The sequence below is a fragment of the Marmota flaviventris genome, chromosome 17 (assembly GCF_047511675.1).
Source record: "Marmota flaviventris isolate mMarFla1 chromosome 17, mMarFla1.hap1, whole genome shotgun sequence".
Lineage (NCBI taxonomy): Eukaryota > Metazoa > Chordata > Mammalia > Rodentia > Sciuridae > Marmota > Marmota flaviventris.
The window spans coordinates 61197406-61216705 of record NC_092514.1 but is presented as its reverse complement, the minus strand read 5'-3'; the positions used below and the strand labels follow the sequence as shown (position 1 = coordinate 61216705).

Below are 19300 nucleotides of genomic sequence, written 5' to 3'. Positions count from 1 at the left end.
TTTTCATATTTACAGATTAAAAACAACTGCATTGTCTGCAATTTAAAAAGTTTAACCTTAGAAAGTTCTGTGAACTGAACATTAAACAAGGTAAGTAGGAGCCTATGAGAAGAGTGAAGGAAACTGCAAACACTCTTGGGTTGACAAAAATAAATAAATAAATGTGAAAAATAGTGCACACAGTGGAAATATTTTTTAAAATAAAATGATTACAAGCAAAGTGAGGATGCCATCCAACAGGATAAAGGCAGATTGGGGGTGTAACTCAGTGGCAGAGTTCTTTGCCTAGCATGTTCGAGGCCTTGGGTTTGATTCCCATCACGGCAAGAAACACCAGGACAAAGTTCTACTACTTTGTGTTGATATTCTCAAATTGGTGTTCGAGATATGGAAATGAGTCTCCTTTTATTTTTAAAATGGGGATAATAAGCAACCATCAGTAAAAGAAAGCAGAAACCCAACATGGGAGCATATTGAACAGTCATCAGGAGTTTGTCTTCAGAGGAAACTGGATTGGATTCTGGGGACCAAGGCTTTCCATTGCTTTCCTTCTCAAGCATGCATTACGTTTTTTATGGAGCAGGGTTACTGAGGATTGAAATCAGGGGCACTCGACCACTGAGCCACATCCCCAGCCCTATTTGGTATTTTATGCAGAGACAGGGTCTCACTGAGTTGCTTAGTGCCTCACTTTTGCTGAGTCTGGCTTTGAACTTGTGATCCTCCTGCCTCTGCCTCTTGAGCCGCTGGGATTACAGGTGTGCGCCACTACACATTACTTTTATAATTAAAAAAAAAAATCAAAGTGTTTCCTTTCAAACTGAAATGGGAAAACTTGCAAATGGTAAGAAAGACTGAGAGACAGAGACAGAGATTTTAACTCTTTTTGATCTGAATAAGGAAGCCACAACTACCAAAAGATGTTTGATACGAGGGAAGCTTCTCAGTGTGATGTAATAGTTCTGTTGCTGCTGTTTGGTTTTGAATGTTCTTAGTTGATTTTACATGATGCATTTTTTCATGATGCATTTGTATCCATCTCTCATTCAACTCATGATCCAGAAACTGTAACAATTCAGTATCTGTCAAGAAAAATCTAGGCTTTTAAAAGGCCTCCTTAGTTCATTCATGCTGAGAGAGAAGATTGAAATAGATCTGAGATCTCCTGTGGGATGCAGCACAACGAATGTCAAGGTGATGCCAGAAAGACCCTTTCTTGGTGTCTATCTTTTCAGACAAGGGGGAATCATCAAATTAAAAAAGTGAACATTTATAAGGACAAACCCATTTACAAACACTTAGACTCTCTAATAAATTCGCATCATTGTATGCTGTGCATTTTATGTCCCACAGTAGAGTTAAGAAGTAAATCAAACATTGATATTAAGGAATCTCAGAGAACGAGACATACTCAAAATGTTGAGACAAGTAATTCTCCAAGTTTCTGGAGGCCATACACCTGTAAGCTTGATCTTGTCTCAGGAAAAAAAGATCCTAGAATAGATGGTTCAAATGATACTTTGCAGATGCCTAGGAAAAAATAATAAAACATAGAACTGATTAGACCACGCCACATCAAATAATTTAGCTTTTTATTTTTGCTAAATTCGTTGATAAATGAAATTCAGTAGAAAGTGAATCTGGCCTTCAACATGGCAATTGAATAGTGTTCTCATAATATCTTATGAAAAGAAGGCAATCTCTGGATTGAATTCCGTGCCAATTCATTCCGTGACAATTCTACAAGAGCACTTGATCTCAAATTCAGACTGAAACCCTGGATAGTAAATGAACCAAATGGGCATTTAGGCAGACAGTTTGGGACAAATTGATTGGACAGACCTTTCTGGAGGGGTTCAGATCATCTGAAATTTGCTAGAAGGAGACACTACAGTTAACGTGGACTCAAATTTTAGGGTCTTACATTTACTGGCTAAGCCACATCTATATTTCCAACCCAAAGAAACAGTAAGACAGCAAATGTTTGTCATTTCAGTCACTAATTTGGGGGGTAATTTTGCAGCAGTAGATAGCTAATACAATGAAATATATCAATGTATCAAAATACATTGTTCTTAAAAGCAATAATCATTAAATTAAAAAGTGAATTGCATAATTTCACATTGTCTATGTAAATTCTTATGTTTGCAAGCCCTGATACTAGATACTACTTAGAGACTTTATAAATATTTTAGGTGGCCTCTTTTTATACAAACTAACAGTGACTAACAGGGTATGCAAATCATAATAGAAGTTATATCTAAGAAGAAGAGAAATGAGACAGAGAAGGATACAAAATGGACTTCAAATTAATGATATCTTATTTCAATTATATTTTTTAAAAACCCAAAACAGATGTAAGTAAGAAAATGTGGATTCTGGGTGGTAGGCGTTTTTAAAAACATCTTACGTTTTTAAAATTGCTCCCTTACTCGAACAGATGTGTAAATAAGGACTTAGTTATAAGCATGTTCAGGCTTGGCAGAACGCTGTTTATAACAGGAGATTCAGATATTTTATGGGCAAGTTCTAGCAAACCTAAAAGGAACAAATAAATGCTATGTTATTTGAACTGTTGCCAAGCGTGGGGAAAGATATACATCTTCCCAACCCACGTTTTATATTTGACAGGTTTAGAACCTATGGTTTATGTGTTGGCAGATGGTCCCTGAAAAATATTTGCCAGTTAACTGAGAAATCTGTAATTGAGATAATAAAAAGAATAATACAGACTTAGAGAGGTCCAGAAACTATTGCAAAGTGAAATCTGAAACCCTAGTTTTGTCAAGAATTCTTGGAAGAGGGAATTATTTGAGGAGATACAACAGAAGAAACATGATTGAAACTTTTGGACAGTATTGACAGTATTGTATCACACTTCCCAGATCCTTGCTCCTTCTCCAGCACAACTGAGACCCCTGGGAAAGATGTGGGAGAGAGAATTTGGACAGGTTATCATCAAAAGGCTATTTCTGCAAGCCATTCCATCCATAGTACTTCCTCTATGATATCAAAGTCTCTCCTCTCTTTCTGCCTTTCCTTAATTTTCACTTTGGGCCTCAGTTGCAAATAATTGATTCACATTCCTAATGATATGGGACATTATCATCTTTCGTCCCTGAAAGATTCTTTTCTCATTTATTTTTTATGTTCTCATGTATCATTTAGTTTCTTTGCTTCCCCTGCCTCATTCTAATACATTGTGTTTAATGCATTTAATTTGATTTAATTTAAAATGTTCGTATAGTACCCATTTATTGATTGGGTTGTTTGGTTGTTGGTGTTAAATTTTTTGAGTTCTTTATACATCCTGGAGAGATTAGTGCTCTACCTGATGTGCATGTGGCAAAAATTTGCCCCCAAAATGTAGGCTCTCTCTGCACCTCATTGATTGTTTCTTTTGCTGAGAAGAAGCTGTTTAGTTTAAATCCATCCCATTTATTGAATCTTGATTTTATTTCTTGTGCTGTAGAAGTATTGTTAAGGAAGTTGGGGCCTAATCCGACATGATGGAGATTTGGGCCTACTTTTTCCTCTAGAGGGTGCAGGGTCTATGGTCTAATTTCTAGATTCTTGATCCACTTTGAGTTGAGTTTTGTGCATGGTGAGAGATAGGGGTTTAGTTTCATTTTGCTGCATATAGTTTTCCAGTTTTCTCCCCACCATTTGCTGAAGAGGCTATCTTTTCTCCAATGTATGTTTTTGGCACCTTTGTCTAGTATGAGATAACTGTATTTATGTGGGTTTGTCTCAAGTGTCTTCAATTCTGTACCATTATTATTGTTTGCATAAAAGGTATAAACAACAGTTTGGCCTTGGTGAATAGCAACATGCAACACATCACATTCCATTTTTGTCATTAAGCAGAGTGTTGTTATGATCCTCAATGTGTCCCTGCATGTATAATCTGCTGCTTCTAATTCTACATGACATTATAGAGTGAATCACCATGTATGGCCTACCTGTTCTCCCCATGGTAGACACCTTTAAAGTCCCTGTCACCACAGAAATGCCACAGTGAGCATCCTCTATGTATTTCCCTATGGGCTGGTGTAAGAACTTCAGAGGAATATATCCTCAGGACCAGAATTTCTGGATCAAGTAGTATGCATTTATATAATTTACATAAATTGATCCAGATTGTTTTTTAAAAATTGTCAAACAAGCCAATAATTCATCAGCAGTCAGAAGGATTCCTATAAAGTCACATGCTCAACACTTAGTACTACATAGCACAGGATCTATGCCCTATGAGCCAAATGCCACCTGTAGCATGTTTTTGTAAATAAATTTGTATTAGAACTCAGCCACACTCATTTGTTTACAAGTTTCTTATTGATGCTTTCATGACACAATAGCAAAATTCAGTAATTGGGGTAGAGACCATGTGCACCACTAAGCATAAAATATGTATTATCTGTGCCTTTAGAGAAAAATGTGCTAAGCTCTGACATTCTTTTTTTTTTTTTTTTTTTTGCTAGTAATTTACCTATAAGATAGTATCTAATTATTTTAAAATTTGGATTTCTCCAAAAGATACTACTTTTGAGCATCCTTTCATGGGGTTTTTAGTTTAAGGGTTCATTTTCTTTAACATTCCATTCATATCTCAAGGTACTTTTCCTTTTCTATCAGTTCCAGGGGTGTGAGAGGCTTTAGTCTTAATCCATTAGAGAATAACTAGAAGTTCATGGAAAATACAAAAGAGTCCTGAGTACAATTAATCTAACTCCTTCCTTTTTCATAGATTAGGATCGTGATCTTGCAAAAGGTCATATGGTGAGTAAAGGTCCAGGGTGGGACTCAACCTTCTCCTTTGAAACTTGTCCCAGGGTTCTTTCCACACTACCACCTTGAACTTCCCCTGTGGGATGCATTTCCATATTAAGAATACCTATACTTGGACTCTCAGTGAGATCATGCTGTGAAGTTCTAAATAGAGGTAGACATGACTCCTGCATCCTTTGATCAATGTTTTTTCAGTAGCACATTAGTTTAACCCAGCAGGCACCTAGCTCTCCAGCAAGTCCCATTCTCCCTACAAAGAAATTTCCCTAAATTGTGTGGAGAAAGAGTAAATATGAAGGACTGATATTGACCAAATTATCATGTGCATATACTAACACATAATAAAAAAATCCCACTATTATGTATAATTATAATGCATCAATTAAAAATATGGTTTAAAAAGATAAATTGCTGAACCTTAAAAAGAAAAAGAAAAAAGAGCTGTGTAGATCATGGTCCTCATCTATCTTAATCTTGATTGGCATTTCCATAGGATGCTTTGACTTGAATGCTAATGGTTAATGCACTGATTATTTTTTGCTGCTTTGCAAATAAATTTTCCAACTACTGATGGGGCAGTTGGATGTGCCCTGTGTCTCATGCAAATGATCAAATAAATGATTTATTTTAATTAGGCCCATAACACTTTATCAAATAAGGTTCATTTTGTGTCTTTCAGCAAAACAGAAGTAGTGCCATATGTGTAGATAGTTCCAATGGCTCATGCTTCTTGGATACTTGTTTCTGAATCCTGTTCACAGAAACCAGAATATACATACAGACCAATACAAGAACTAAAACTTCTAATTGAGAATTGATCAATAATAGAATGGAGATTCCAGAAATAAATCTATAAATATATCCTTATATTAAATATTCCTATAGTCAGCTGATTTTAGACAAGAGTTCTCAGATCATGTACTAATGTTTTCTGTAAAGGGCGCTAGAATAACTAGGTGGCCACGTACAAAAGAAACCTGATTTGTTACAGTGGAGGATCATGGCCTTTCAGTTTCAGACTTAAATCAATGTATTTCACAGACCGAGAGCCCCTTGATTAATGGAGAGGCCAGATCCCTTTGAGGAAGGACCTTATATCAGTGCAAGCATATACTATAAATTTTCCTCTAAAATTTCCCCAAAATGCAACTATTTTTAAAAATATTTAGGTTCAATAACTACATACCAGACATATAAAACAGGTTCTAAATTTTCCTTCAACTAATTATTTTTAAAACGGACTCTTAAAATTTCAAAAACATAACCAATAAACCAACAAAAAAAATCTAGTGTTTTAATTTTGTTTAAGTTGGTCATTAAGTAAATTGATCATTAAAACCAGTGTTAAGTGAATTAACCCTAAGCTAGTCTCCATGTTTATTTTAACCTATGGCTTCCCTGAACCATTTCTGTCTTTGGTTTCCCAAGTCTCCTCATTATGGGGCATCTGAGGCCACTCAATTGAAAAGAGCTCTTGGTGGTGAAAAGACTGAAAGCCAGTGAACTACTTGTCCTTTTTCCCTTCCAGCTTGAGCATCTATAATTCCTGACACCTGTTACCCATTCAGACCAATGCAAACCCTCTGACTTGAAGGACTCAAGGTCACTGTGTTCAAATGCAACCTGAAAGAAATCTAGGTAGTGGCGTGAGGAAAGGAATGAAAGCACTGTATGAGTCTCATTCATTGCACTTAACCACTCACATTTTTTATTATCAGTTGGCAGCAAAGGAGTCTTCTGAAAGATTGGGAAGCTTCAAAAACAGGACAAACTGGACAGAAAGCTTTGCTGACATGAAATGAATTGACAACATCAGGAAATGCAAGCTATAGAGTGGACCATGCTTCCTGAAAAGTTATCCTCAGTTAGGAAGGATGTCTCAATGGCTATCAAGTTCTCTCCTGAGCACCTAGAGAGAATATGGAAGGTGGACTCTAAAGACAGAGAGCAGTAACATTTGTGCTCCACAGGAGGTACGCACCCACAGGATGGCTATGTACATATAGACAGTAGCACAACCTCAGAGGAGGTGTGGAAAGTACTCCATCAACGACGTCTTGCTTTACAGAAGCTTGACTCACAGCTGGGTGGGCCAGAAGTTGCCAAGCAGGAACTTACTTTGCACAGACCTGGGGAAGTTGGCTAGAAGCAACTGGAGCCATCACTAGATGATTTTCCTAAACCTGTCACACAGCAAGGTGGTTGGCAGGAAGGGGATTTGCAGCCACTTTGTTTGCAGGAAATGGATCCACCACAAGTCTGTTGGCCAGAAAGCATGGCGCCACAGGAATCTGGTTTGCAAGAGTTCTTTATAGAACATGGGAATTGGCAGTGAGCCACTGGCTGGCAGATGAAAGATACAGAAGGAGCTGGATGGCAGTGAAGTGGCTGACAAGTAGAGGGCACACAGCAAGAAGGACTGCAAGAACTAAACACACAAGTCAATGGCTGGCAGGAAACAGGCATGCAGGGAATTGATTGGCAAGGCTTGCAAATGTAGCAGATGGGTTGGTAATAAGTAGATTTGCAGGGCTGGACTTCACCACCAATGAGTTGACCCGAACCTCCTTGGTAGCAAGGGGGTTGGCATGAACTAGACTCACAGATGACTGGTAGGCAAGGCGTTTCAGGACAGGGAGTTACTTCAGAGCAGGATGGCTGGCAGGAGCTTGTATCACAGCAGATTGATTGGCCACAAGGTACCTGGCATGATCCAGATGTGCTGACAGGTTCGTGGCAGGAGCTTTGTTGACAGGGGCTGACATCACGGCATTTTATCTGACAACCAGTGGATTCCAAGCAGGATGATTGACATGATGAGACTGGACAAGCAGACTGACCAGTGCCAGATTCACAGCAGCCTATGCGGGAGCAGATGGGTTGGCAAACAAAACCCACACAAGAAGTTTCTGGAAAGCAGGTAGATTGACAAGAAACGGATTCTGTGCTCCTTGGAGCACTGCTGAATGGCTGACGGTTTTCTTGACATGTAACCAGTTGCCATGTCCTGCTCTGGCAGGAACTGGGCAAACAGATAGCATTTCCGAAGCTGCGATTCTTTGGGCATATGGCAGTGGTCGGCACAGCTGGAATGGCTGGGCTATTTCCAGGACAAGAGCCGTCTGTCATGGTGCTGATGCTAACCTTGCTGGGAAGTTGGAAACTCAGTGTATCTGAGTTCAGAGGACATCTAATCCAGAGGGGTTTTTATAGTCCTTTACCAGGGGCGTGGGTACCAAGGCATCTTTCCTTGTTATGGTTCTTATTCATTTGCAGGCAAACATCTGATTAGAAAGCTTCAGGAGCCCAGCAGATAACCCTACTTAGAAAACATGTCTGTAAAGCTGGGAGCTTTCTTTGCCAACTTTGAATTCATTGATGCTGCTCCGGGATGAGCTGTCTCTTTTACAGGTTACTCCCCAGCCTCACTGAAGCAGGTATCTCCCGTACACCCTCTCATCAGGAGGCCTCCCCCACGCCAAAGCACCTGCTCTTCCTCCAGGAATGCAGTTCTACACCATCCAGTCCGGAAGTGAGGCTCCAACCCTACTGGGAGAGAGGGTATCCAGGATAAGGAAGAGAAAATTAGGCGGTGGATCCCAAAGATACATAGTGTTCTTTTTCTGGGACCTTGCCATTTGGCTTTCCTGAAAATTAACCTTATTAGTACCGTGACCAATGATAACGACTCCAGAGTTTCCACCTACTTCATACTCTATGTACCACACTCTTGACTGCACTTTTCATCTATCCTCAAAATGACCTTAGTAAGTGTAATCGCCATCGCTATATCAGAAGTGGCAAAACTAACTCAGAGGATCTAAATCATGTTCCCCAAATGTGCAAGTAATGAAGCAAGATTCAAGCCTAGCTAAACTGGCCCCCAAATCTCAAATCTCATTATTTATTAGACCTCCTAACTTTGGGGAGGTAGGAAAGGGACAACTCTGATAGTGATCAGAGGCTGACATTTGTACAGCAGAATGTTGGCTCATAAGCGTATTGGCCAGGACGGGAGCTGGGGACCATCAGCCCACTGTTGTGATTCTCATCATCAGTTAGGTCAAACTGGTTGACTATTTACCCTCCTTCCAATACACCCAAAGACAGTCTTTTAATTTGGAAATTTTAAAAGATGCAAATATTTCATCAAGAAGGATTAGACTCATATTATGGAGTCAGCAGCATATGAATTCTACAAATAAAAAAGCACAACATTCAAAAGGAATTATCAGGATATTACTGCAAAGTAGTTGTAGAGTTAAGTCAATCTTCGCCAAGAGGTATTTGTGAAGGCTTTCCTGATCCTTCTCCTTTTCCTCTGGGCTTGTTGTGGCTCTGCAACACACCAGCCAACTTCAGCATTCCACACAAGTCCATGTCCTGGCCCGGATCAGGCTGGATGTGTGCAGTGGAAAGACAGTGGCTTCGGATGCCAGGCAGAGCTGGTCTCGATTTCTGGCTCAGCCACTGACTCACTCTGTTGGACACGTTAGCTAATCACCCAAGTTGTCAAAGTCCCAGGATTTCACCAGCGGCATTTGTTGTTTCTTGGGTGATTTGCATTCTTCTTTGGCTGCCTCACAAATTAATAAAAATGTTGGAAATTCTGGTCCTTTTCAAAGTGCCGGATACAAAATGCTTTTTCCTTTCACCTCTGCTAAAGAAAAGAAGTAGTTTTCCAATCAGAGTGTTGTCTAGAGAGCATTCACCCTGGTCATCAGCCATAGCCTTTTATGTCACATCACGGATCATTTCTAGTGCTCACTTTCTCATCTCTGATCATCTTGTCATCTTTCAAAGTACAGGGATCCGTGCACTGCATTCTATTTGCACCCCCAAACGACTCATCTCTCACTTGAGAGGAAATACTCTGGATCTTACCACATAGGTCAATAAAAATGGGAATATGAGTGTGTTTGAAAAAACACATCAACTTCAATCTGAAAAAAAGTCTAGAACATACCACTTGTACAGTTTTAAAGCAATTCATTTTTCACCCACTTTTCTCTGATTCTTGCTCTCAATTTTATGTTCTCTATTGAGAAACCTCTCAATAGAAAGAAAATCCATTTTGCTGCAGTTTGAGGCACTAAAAACATCTAGAGTGTCACCAAAGATGTCTTATAACCTCATCAAGGAGTGTGGTGACCCCTAAAAAAATCGGTGACTTTGGACCAAACTGGGTTTTAGTTATTTGTATGCTACTTGCTAAGTGACTATCCCCAGTCGTGCGTGTGTGTCTATCTCTGAATATTACACAAATGTATATACACATATAACGTATATGTATATACGTGCTCGTATACCCATACATACATATGTGTGAGTGGCTTTGCCTCTCAGGGAATGTTTGGCAATGTCTAGTTGGCAGAGACCAGGGGTGCTGCTTAACACCCTACAATGCACAGTTCAATTCCCACAATTACAGGATCCAAAATGACCATCATGCCAAAGTTGAGAAGTCCTGGTCTAACCCTTCTTGTGCTTGGGATGGCTCAAACTGCACCTCAAGGGCAACAGATAGCCCTCTATTCTGGGCACTTAGTGAAAGAGGTACCTGCTTTGAAGAGACTCTGTACTTGAACATTGTAAAAGGATACGTATGAAGTTTACGCAAAGAGTGTTTGTGGGGATCAGGAGAACATAGGAAAGTTCTTCCATAAGAAATCTAGGTTACTTGAACTTCCTTGTTGTGCATATAACCTATTTGTTGTTTTCATCCCACTTTGGTCCCAAAAATAATTAGCTTCTTCCACAGTCTCTCTATATCCAGGATCATGTTCTTTCATTGAGTTCCCCACACCAAGGCCAGAGGGACTTTCCAAAACCCAGTGCTCTTCATGTCCCTGCCCTGCATAACCTGATGACACCTTCACATCAGCCCTGCACCAAACTCAAATACCTCTGTCTAGCATCCAGATGGGCAGGTTGCTTCCTGCTCTCTGACTTCTGGACTCACCTCTCCCCTAAGGACACCAGCTTCACCTAATGAGCAGCTTGCTCACAAACAGATTGGCCCATTCATTTGTACATGTATTTCCTGCCTAGAAATCTTTTCCTTCTCTGTAACTGGTTAATTCCTACTTGTGCTGAAAGATTCAGCTCCAGTGTCACATCCCTCAAGAATTCTTCCCTGGTACCCACTGTGTCTTGCTGAACTCATGGGCCCTGTTATGAGCACAAAATAATAAAATTAATGTCTCATCACCTATTTGTCATGCCACCAAAGAGCGAGCTCCTTGATACTTGAGGACTCATTCCTAGAGCCTAAGCAGTCCATAGCACTATCTAGTAGCTAGCTAATGCTGGCTGGCTGGATAAGTGGATAGGTGGATGGATAGATGGTGGGTAGATGATGGATGAGTGATTGGGTAGATGGATGAAACTACTCTTAAAGAAAAAGAAAGTCTCTAGTGAGACTATGACATTAACAGGAGAACAGCAAGCCACTTCAGCTTAGCCACATTTATTGGACAGTTAAATATATCTCATTGCAGATGTCCCCAAGGAACATGAGTACACACCACATGGGAGCCCATACATATGGACAGAAAACATTTGGTGTCAGGAAAAAGTCTGGTGATGTGGCGAAACAGCTCTTCTCAACTGAATGGCAGGAGAAGACTAGAACCCAGAAGATCCTCCTCACAGTGACCAGCAGGCCTTTATTTGGATCATTAGACTACTGACATTTCTGGGGAGTTCTTAGAAGCATAAGCAGATGATGTAGAGAGTAAAGATTCTGGCTAAGTCATAATGCACTTTGCAGAAGGCAGTCAGGTTTTCTCTTCAGCTTGTGGCTTGCTTTGCAAGAATTGGTGGGCCTGGGCCAGTTTAGCGGTCGGCAGGCTTGCCAGCAGCAGGCGGAGGGGCTGCAGCCTCACCGGTGGGTGAGCTGGTGGGTTTGGCCTCAGAGGGTTGGCTGGGGCTCTCCTCGGAGACTTCCGGCTTGCAGGGGGTTGAGTCAGCGCAATCGCAATCGAGTTGGCTGGACGTGGACTTTTTGCACTCGGGTTTACAGGAGTCACGGTCAGAGCAAGGCTGGCGGGAGCAGACGGGGCGGTAGGAGTAGGACGTGTAGCAGGTGGGGCGGCGCAGGATGGAGTAATACGGGCGATAGCATGAAGGACGGTAGGAGATGGATGTCACGTACGGCTGCCTGAAGGTGATGGGTCCCGAGCAGATGGGACGGTAGATTGAGCGGCAAATCGGACGGTAGGATACCGAAGCACTGCAAGGCTGTTTGCAGGAACTGGGTATGTAGAAGGTTCTAGGAGGACACACTGGCTGGCGGATGGCAGATGCAGAAGACCCCGGGCGGCAACAGAGAGGTTGGCAGGAGGTGGGTGGGCAGGACACAGGCTCACAGCAGACAGAACGACAGCGCTTGACCATGTAGCAAGGAGGTTGGCATGGGCTGGGCACACAGACACATGGCGAGCAGGGGCTGGGCTCAGAGCACACAGGTTGGCAGATACTGGAGACACCGCATGAGGACTCTTGGCAAGTGCTGGAAACACACGGTGGTTCACAAGGACTTGAAACACAGCAGACAGACTGGAGGCAGACAGGCTCACAGACCAGAGCCATACAGGTGGCTGGCTGGCAAACTTGGGGCTCTGAGCAAGGTGGCTCACAGGGACTGGAGTCACAGCAGACAGGCTGGCAGCTACTGGTGGCAGAGCAGACAGATGGACAGCAGCTAGGCGTGGGACACACTGGCTGACAGCATGTGGGCTCACAGACCACAGGTTGGCAGGAGCTAGGCACGGTGCATACCTCTGAACAGCAGCTGGGCTCACAGATGACTGGCTGGCAGCAGGTGGGGCTGCAGAGGATGGGCTGGCAGGAAGCGGGCACGCAGAGCACTGCTTGGCAGGGAGCCGTCTCACAGCACACGGGTTGGCAGCAGCTGTTGTCAGAGCAAGAAGGCTCACAAACAGTGGCCTCGCAGCACACAGGTTGGACACAGCTGCTCACGGAGCAGGAAGGCTCACAAATGGTGGCCTCTAGGCACACGGGTTGAACGCAGCTACTCACAGAGCAGGAAGGCTCACAAATGGTGGCCTCGCAGCACATTGGTTGGCAGAAATTGTTCCCGGAGCAAGAAGGCTGACAGCATTGTGAGCTGCAGCTAGATGACCCACAGCTATCGTCACAAGTCACCAGCTGCCACGTCTGGCTCTGGCAGGAACTGGGCAAGCAGATGGGCCCTCCACAGCTCACCTCAGTGGAGCAGAGAGACATGGCTGGCAGGGAGGGACATTTTCTAGAACAGCAGCTGCCAGACATGGTGGAGATACCTCTGCGTCCTGTGAGTGCTGGGAGAGAGCTGCCTGACTGGGCCAGCCTGGCCTGGCCCTCCCTTTTATACCCCCTCACTGCTGAGTGCTGTTGGGGGCCCCTGCATCTTTTCCTCATTGCTGTTGGGGCCACTTTGCCACTTTGCCATCTTATGATGCCAACATTTGTTGATCTAGAAGTTGTTTATCTCCCCATAAAGCAGATGTTTATTTATTGACTTGCTAAATTTGGAAGCCTCAGAGCTACAGGTAGTCTTGGAAGAAGCATCATCACCTCCAAGATGGAGGGTCTATATTTCCTAGCATCATGAACAGGGAAAGAAGGAAGGAACTTACAATTTATCCACCTTCTAGTCATCCGTACTGAGCCTTGGGTTGGGCACAGAGGATGACCACATGAATGAGATCTGCTCACCCATGCTCCTGGGTCTTTCTCTGTAGTGTGCAAGCAAACTCACCACAGTGCAGGGATCAGCTTCACAAAGACACACAGGGATTAGCAGAGAAAAGCAGGGATGAACTCATTCAGGGAACGGACATCTACACTGGATGTTAAGTGACTGTCCCTTATAACAACAATCTTATTTAAAAACCATCAACAATGAGGCAGAAATATTCCTCCTCATTACAGATGAAGAAAAAGGGAGGAATCCGAAAGGCTAAGTCACTTGCTGAGGATGACAAACAGCCTGTCCCCTCATCTAGGGCTGCTGCCCCTTCTCCTCGGCAACCTGTGTGGATTGACCTTTCTTAGGAGAAAGGTCATCACATCAGAGCCACACATCACAGGCTCAGCCTTGCCTTGAAAGCACTTGGTCCAGCTTCTCTGCTTCTCTTCCTTCTTTTCCTTCCACCCATGTCTATCCCAAGCATTCTCTCTGCCTTTTGGAGATTTTGACCACTGTGCTAGTCATCCATCCACTCTTGCTTCATTACTGTAAGCAATCATTCACTCTGTGTCTCTTGCTCATCCATTCAACTGAGCTAACACTGAGTTCTATGTGAGGGATACTAAAAGAATGAGTTGTGCTGGGTACAGTGGTGCAGGCCTGCAATCCCAGCTGCTCAGGAGGCTGAGACAACAGGATCACGAGTTCAAAGCCAGCCTCAGCAAAAGTGAGGTGCTAAGCAACTCAATGAGACTCTGTCTCTAAATTAAAAAATGCAAAATAGGGCTGGGGAGGTGGTTCATTCATCAAGTGCCCCTGAGTTCAATCCCCGTACCAAAGAAAAAAAGGAGTTGCAATTTCAGCCAAAGGAGCACAAGTGGAGAAGAGAGATTTGCACATCCATAAGCAATGATGGATTACAAGCGCTATGATAGAGGGATGTACAGATGCTTTCAGGGGCAAAAGGGGAAATACCAACACTGTTTTGGGGAAGTTAGGATAGCCTTCTCAAGGAATATGATGGCCAAGTTAAATCCTCAAGGGAGAAGGATGAAAGACTGGCAAGAACTAGAAAAAGATGAGCTGCAGAAACCAAAGACACAAAAGCAGAGTGTATTTGGGGAGCAGCTAATGGTTTAACCTAGCCAGAATGGAGAGCCCAGGGTACGTAAGGACAGTGGTGGTACTAGATTGGTTCCCAAGTACCCCCGTCGTGTAAAGCCTTGTGAACCATGGGTAAGAAGTCACATTTTATAATGGTATCTGGGGGTTAAGGAGTCACTTGATCGGGTTTGCCCTTTGGAACTGTCCCTCTGGATATGGAGAGGAGAGGAAAAGAGGAAGAGATTCTTCTTCATAGTTCATATCATATAAGATATGATATCATATATAAGTACCATCTGGGCTAGGGCTTCTGTCTATTCACTGATGCATACCCAGAACCCATAGCAGTGTTGGATACTTAGGCAGTGCACAATTAATATTTATTGAATGAACAAATGAGAACCTCTGTGAACAGCTAAGAAGGGCCTCCCTTGGTAATTCAAAGAAATCACTACCTCTACTCATGTATCCAGGAGATGTAGCCATGAGCAATAGAATAATAAGCAGCTCTGAGTCACCATCACTCAGAACAGACCTACTGGCCTCTTGGCAAGTCTGTCACATTGCCATGCACCTGCTCTAGCTGTGACCTTATCCTGAGGATTAAAAACTCAGTTCCTATTAGGTTAATTCCATCCAGAGCAAACATTACTTAAACATTAGAGTCTGAAGCTAAACCAGGGTGGAGTCAAATCTTATATTCTTCCCAAACACAGGGCATATTAATACCAATGACATTTTTAATAAAACCAAAAATTGAAATGACAATAAGCTATGGCTGTATGATCTAAAATGGCTATAAAATTAAAAAACTGGTAATATCAAGTGTTATCAAAGATATGGAGCAACTAAAATTCTCAGACATAGCTGGTTGGAATACACAATGGTATATCCACTTTGCAAAGCAATTTGATCATTTCTTACAAAGATAAACATTCATGTATCATTTACCTAGCAACCCAACTCCTGGGTATCTATCTGAAATAAATGGAAACATATGTCCATGCGAAAACTTACACACAAGTGTTCTTAGCAGCTTTTTTCATAATAGCCCAAAATTCAAAACAATCCGAATACCCATCGATAGTGAATAGGTCTTTAAGTGGAGTTTATCCATACAGTGGAATACCATTCAATAAAAAGGAACGAACTATTGATATCTGTGAAAATATGGACAAATATTAAAAATGTTACACCAAGTGAAAAAAAATAGTTTACACTGTATTGTTTCTTTTATATGGAATTCTAGAAATGGCACAGTGTCTAATGACATAGAGAACAGACTAAGGATCTCCAAGGGCTGGCAATAGGGAACCGACTGAAAAGGGGAGAATTTGGGAGATGATGGAAAAATTCATGTCTTGAGTGCAGTAGTGATAACACAGGTATCATATGTACAATGGTCAAATGTCATCAAACTGTATTCTACACTATATGGGTAACAGAGATAAGATCATAGCTGAGCTAGATCTTACTGGAGATTGTGCTGTGCTCTCGGCTGTTGAGTCTTTGCAAGAGAGGATTTCAAGCAAGATCACAAGACTTATTAAAAGTGTAGCAAAGTTTGTTAGAAGAGAAAGAACAAGAGTGGGGACATCACCCTCTAGTGAAAGAGTGTCCTCTTAAGACAACGACAACTCACTTCTTTGTGATCTCAATTTTACTGGGGTAAGAAGGGAGGTTTCTGGAGAATCCCACCCAAGCACCACCTCTTAGCTGTTAACTGACAGTAGGATTGTGTCCGATTTTTAAATCCCTACTGCATATGTTTCTACCTAAAGGATCTCCCAGTTATTTGGGTTTGTATAAAGGTCACAAAGGCCTTCTTTCATCCACGTCCAGCCTGGAGCAGGGTGACTTGTGTTCTTTTTATCATCAGAGGAGTTTTTGAACTTATATTCCTCAACCTTGGGAGGAAAGAACAACCCTAGAAATAAAAAGCTCATTAGTCAAGGGCTGTACCATGCTGTTAGCTTTTTTAAACCACAGCAGGATCGGAATGGCCTAGGAAAGTCGCTTCAAAGAAAAATGTGCCGAGAGTGAGCACATAGACTTTATCTGTAGAATTAAACCTTTAAGCTCCATGTGCTCACTGCACATGTCTGCCTGCTACCTAGCAGTATCTCAACAAAACTGACTCATAAAAAATGAAACAGAACATTTTTAAAAAGCAAAAAAAGTAGAATCAGCATAATTCCAGTTGTAAGTATGCTGGCAAAAGATAAATCTCAGTAACAAACGCTAAGCATTCAGAAGGCTATTGTTTCTTCTTTATATTTTTCTATAGCTTTTTGTATTTTTAGGAATCATTGATATAATAGTTCTGATTTCCTGTTTATCCAATGGAGCATTGTTTTGTAGGAATGAAAACAAACATTGTTTGTCTAGGGCAAGAACACATCTAGTTTTCTTCCACATGTGGCTGAAGATCACTTTCAGCAAAAGGCCAAATCAACTATCTTTGGGGGTTTAACTTAGCTGGGCTCACACACCAGCATCAAGCCCCCTAGCAGATGTGCACCTTCCCCTCCTCAGCAGAAGAAATACAGCTGGCTCCAAAGCAAGAAAAGCCAAACTGAGCCATATCCTGGGGCTGGAGGAGGAGCTGAGTTGCCCAGAACTTCCCTAGGACCTGTGTCACACAGCCTTGCCACAGGAATCCCATCCATTCAGAACCAAGCCTGTTTTTACCAAAGCCTCCTTCCCTGGCTTTTCCAGAAAGTTCTGAACAAGCCAGAAGGCCTCCTGCTGAACTATCCTAGGAAGACTGCTGTCCAAAAGGGAGCCAGGCCCTTCAATCAAGACCAAATTTGTCCAGAATCAGTATTGACCACAGAACTTTTAACAATACAGGTCCCAGGGTTCCCTAGACCCTACAGCTAATGGATAACAATCTCCGGCAGTGAGGCCCAAATTTCTGTATTCTTAAAAGCCTCCCCAAGCAAATGCCATGCAGCTGCCACATACATCCATGCATCTCTAACTTCAATGCAAAGAATTACCTGAGGTTCTTGTTAAAAACACAGATCCCCACGCCAAGCCCCTGTGGATTCTGGTTCTGTATGCAGGGGCAGGTTCTCCAGTTTTAATTAGACCCTGGTGATTCTGGTACAGGCAATCCACAAAGCACATTGCAAAAGCCCTAGCCTGGATTGCCAGAGTAAATTTTCCTAACCAATCCCAGGAGGGGCTGAAGGAAGAGGCAAGAGGACTGATGGGGTTATGCCAGCACACTTGAATTTATTAAAGGGTTAACAAAGTTTTTTTATTGTTTTCTCTTTTGGGTTTTTTTTTTTTTTTTTTTTTTGGGGGGGGGGGTCTTTGTTTTATTGTTTTTGTTTTGTTTTTTTTTTTTAACTCCAAAGCAACAGTAAGCTAGAGAGGAAGATCAGTCCCAAACACCTTGAATGAGAGAACGTACAGTGACAAGACATCGAACTTCATGCAAATAAGGCCTTGGAAATTCATCCTTTGAACTCGAGGCTCACTTCCTTGAGACCCAGTTTTAATTTCTCGCCAAGAAACTGGGCTATTGCTCTCAGCGCCTCGAAGCACCAGGGCAGGCGCTGGAGAACCAGCCCTCCTCTACACGTCGCGGGAGAGGTCCGTGTCTTGCGGGCAAGGAGGGCTGTGGAGAGGAGGGGGTCTCCAGCTGGAGCAGATGGAGGCTGTCGCTGGCACCGCCTCCGTGGTAGGTAGGGCTAAGGTCTTCATTTCGTGTCGCATACAGGTGTGGGCTGGCAGCACACAGGGCCGGAGCAGCCGGAGCCAGAGCCGCAGCAGCTGGAGCCACAGCAGCTGGAGCCGCAGCCCCCGCAGCCTCCACAACCCCCGCAGCCTCCGCAGCTAGATCCACAGCAGCTACTCCCACAGCCACAGCCTCCGCAGCCACAGCCTCCACAGCCAGAGCCTCCGCAGCCACAGCAGGAGCCGCAGCAGCCGCAGCAGGAGGGCTGGCAGCAGCACTCCTCACAGCATTCTTGTTCTTGGGTGCAGCAGTTGAAGCAGTCCCCTGGGCAGCACCCCATGGTCCCAGCCGGTCAGCTCGCAGGTCAGGAACGCGGCCGGAGCTCCCCCAGGTCTGACAAGTGGCCAGCCAGACAGCAGCTTTTATATCCCCCCTCCCGGGGATGTAGGCACGAGAGACAGGATGTTTGCTTTGTTATTATTTATGCCCGTTTCCATAAGAACGTCTCATTAACTGGCTGTTTATTTTCCAGCCCCGAGTACCTCGACTCATAAAAAGCCCCACTCGTCCCAACTGCTATTTGTCCAGAGGGTAAGAATACATCTTCCAGAAAGACCTGTCATTAGCCCGGGTTGAGGAGAGGAAGGGGAAGCTGGCCACAGATGGGGGCTCTGGAGTTGGGGCCCGGCTGCCGCACCTTCTCTGGGGCTAAGAGAGGACCCTCAACACTCAGCAGCGCACCTTCTGTCATGGATGTGGGTCCTGGGAAACCAGAGCTGAAGCTGGAGGCCCAAGTTCCTCCTGCCACCCGCAGAGGCTGAGATTGAAGGTCTGATCATGTGGCTCCTCCCAGGTGGAAATAGCATCTCACCCTAGCCCATGTGAGCCCTGCAAATATTTGTGTCTGTGTGTGGTATGTGGAGTGTGCCGCGCACACGTTTGTTTGGGCTTGGTCGGTGAGCATCAATCACGGAGTAATAACTGACTTGTGAAATGGAGAAAGACTCGCCATAAAACTGCAAAAG

The 19300-nt window shown here is 43.2% G+C and overlaps 3 protein-coding genes across 3 annotated transcripts; all 3 read right to left on the bottom strand.

The window, feature by feature from the left end:
• Positions 1-6930: 6930 nt before the first annotated feature.
• On the bottom strand, positions 6931-7917 carry Krtap29-1 (keratin associated like protein 29-1). The gene has a single exon (XM_027947055.2). It carries the CDS (start codon positions 7915-7917, stop codon positions 6931-6933), a length of 987 nt encoding a protein of 328 aa, XP_027802856.2.
• A 3708-nt stretch (positions 7918-11625) lies between these two features.
• Krtap16-1 (keratin associated protein 16-1) lies at positions 11626-13083 on the bottom strand. Its single transcript, XM_027947310.2, has one exon. The coding sequence runs from the start codon at positions 13081-13083 to the stop codon at positions 11626-11628; it is 1458 nt and encodes a 485-aa protein (XP_027803111.1).
• A 5214-nt stretch (positions 13084-18297) lies between these two features.
• On the bottom strand, positions 18298-18615 carry Krtap17-1 (keratin associated protein 17-1). Its single transcript, XM_027947042.2, has one exon. The coding sequence runs from the start codon at positions 18613-18615 to the stop codon at positions 18298-18300; it is 318 nt and encodes a 105-aa protein (XP_027802843.1).
• Between the last annotated feature and the right edge of the window lie 685 nt (positions 18616-19300).